This window comes from Carlito syrichta, unplaced genomic scaffold, assembly GCF_000164805.1.
Source record: "Carlito syrichta isolate Samal-C Ts95f unplaced genomic scaffold, Tarsius_syrichta-2.0.1 Scaffold307093, whole genome shotgun sequence".
NCBI classification, from domain to species: Eukaryota; Metazoa; Chordata; class Mammalia; order Primates; family Tarsiidae; genus Carlito; species Carlito syrichta.
Window position 1 is genome coordinate 286,558 of NW_007251189.1, and position 2,374 is coordinate 288,931.

General features: G+C 61.7%; 1 protein-coding gene across 1 annotated transcript in view; it reads left to right on the forward strand.

Annotated features, from left to right (window-relative positions):
* The window catches only part of EVX1 (even-skipped homeobox 1), a 3,630-nt gene that overhangs the window by 783 nt on the left and 473 nt on the right, over positions 1-2,374 (forward strand). The window contains 2 exon segments of the mRNA XM_021715417.1: positions 1-92; positions 1,565-1,818. The exon segment at positions 1-92 is cut by the window's left edge and continues 138 nt beyond it. Of these exon segments, the coding sequence (XP_021571092.1) occupies positions 1-92; positions 1,565-1,818 (346 nt within the window).

Below are 2,374 nucleotides of genomic sequence, written 5' to 3' on the forward strand. Positions count from 1 at the left end.
CTCGGACACCGAGTCGGATTTCTATGAAGAAATCGAGGTGAGCTGCACCCCGGACTGCGCCACCGGGAACGCCGAGTACCAGCACAGCAAAGGTAGCCACCGCGCCCCTCCGCTCCCCGGGCCTCCCACTGCGCCCACCCTTCACTTCAGCGCAGACCAGGAGGAAGACGCTCCTTTCTCCCTGGGCAGCATGGCGAGGGGGGACCCACCTAGGCAACTCTCCCCGGCTATCTGCGCCCTGACGGGGGTCTCCTACTGTGTCTTGGCATTGGTGGGACTGAGGGCGACAGCTGTGCCTTGGGGGAGGGTGAGAGTCCTGGGCTTGGGGGATTCAAAGCGTACCCCAACCCCCCAGTGTTTTGTGGGTATGCTTCAACTGCACGGGGAAGACACCTTCGCAGGCGAGGACGAGATCAAACGCGAGCCCGGGCGGTTTGTAAGACGCATCGAGGCGCGGAAGCCAGGAGTCCATAAAGGACCGTAAAATCGCGGCCCACTCGGGCAGCCCGGGTGCTGCAGCCCTCCGACCAGTTTGCACGTCGGTCAGAGGTCCAAATTACCTTGTCACTTCCTGGGCTTGGCGGCGCCAGGTCGGAAATGGTCCCAATGGTCTAATTGCCTTTGGTCTCCGGTTGCATTTGAAAAGGCAGAGATCGGGTCCTCCCCTCCTTCCCCTTTCCTTCTTAGTCCCACTTCACCACCCAAAGGAAAGGCAGCTGCAGGGGGATGGAGCCCCACCCTTTCCAGAGGTAGGCCCAAAGGGAAGCTGCTTTAACTGGAGAACCCCTCCCCACTAATGGGAAGGGGGGAGGGGGGTGGCCCGGATGGTAGTCTCCTGTGCCAACAATCACCGCGCCAGAGGTGGGTGTAACACTGGGAGGGAAAGCCCACCAGCAGACACTCCACCCAGCTGGGGGAGTGGGTGGGAAGAGCTTGGGAGGGAAGAAAGACCACCCCTCTGCCTTGGCAGCAAACACCTTGTTGAGTACCCACAGCTAACCCTTTACCACCTTAACCACTCCACTCAGTTGCCCTCAGGACAGCCTATGCTCCATTCAAATATGCTAAGGTAACAGATGCACTCCCATGCCACCTATGAAATACAGGCAAGCTAGTACACATTCCCACGCCTGTGTTGGCAGCCTGGCACACAAGAGCACAAGGAAACTCCCTGAATCCTACGATGCACTAAGCAGCCCTGCTATCCCAACACACTTGCCCACCCTGCCGATGGTAGGCAGAAAGCTCACCTGTGCCCCAGGGCCTGGTGAGAAGGGTGGCTGGGACCCTCTATACCCAGAATGCCTTAGACGGAGGTCGGTGAAACAGTAGCAAAGACCGACCACCCCAAGACCTCAATGTACCCAATAAAAGGCAAGCCTTATCTTCCGTTCCTGGGTTTGGTGGAGGCGGCAGTGCCCCAGCGGAAACAGCTACTGAGATGGCTGAATGGGTGTCCCTTCCCAACTCGCCTCACCATCCACCCCCTTGGGCCCACAGCCCCACGTCAGCGGCGTTTGCGTGTCTGTGTCTGTACACGCGTGTGCTCTGGCTCCTTATGCAGGGCCCGGCTCCGAGACGCTGGTCGGCAGTCCAAACGGCGGCAGCGAGGCCCCCAAGAGCAACGGCAGCAGCGGGGGCGGCTCGCAAAGCACCCTGGCCTGCAGCGCCAGTGACCAGATGCGCCGGTACCGCACCGCCTTCACGCGGGAGCAGATCGCGCGGCTGGAGAAGGAATTCTACCGGGAGAACTACGTCTCGAGGCCGCGGAGATGCGAACTGGCGGCCGCCCTGAACCTGCCGGAAACCACCATCAAGGTGCGCGCTGTCGGGGCAGGGAGGCGGGTGTGCCTTTGCAGGGGATAAATACCAACTGCCCACTCCCTAAACCGCACGCCAGGAGTCTGGGCCCGGGGTCTCCCTGCCAGCGCGTGCAAATTTACCCTCTTGACGCTTCCAAGGCGGGCACTGCTGCCACGCGGCCGAGCCTTTCCGAGCCAAATGACGACGGGGATGGGGTGCCCCTGAGGGTGGCACGGGAATAACCCAAAGGGCAGGCATGGAGGGGACCGCGTTTCGGGGGAAGCGCTGCCTGCAGCCTCAGACCAATAGGGTCCTTGTCCTCGCACGACTTGCATACCCACACCGCGTTCTGGCACCCCGTGGGTCCTGGCCACGTGGGCAGAGGGCTCAAGGGACTGGAGCTGGGGTCACTCCCAGAATCGCTCACAGAAGGATTCCTGTTCCAGGTGGTAGTGGTGGTGGGGTCTGCCCCTGCCCAGCTGGGGTCTGCTTTGGCACTTCCCTGCCCTGGGAACATTGTCCCCTGGAGTGGGACCGGACCTCTGGGCTCTGGGCTCCGGGCCAAGTCCAG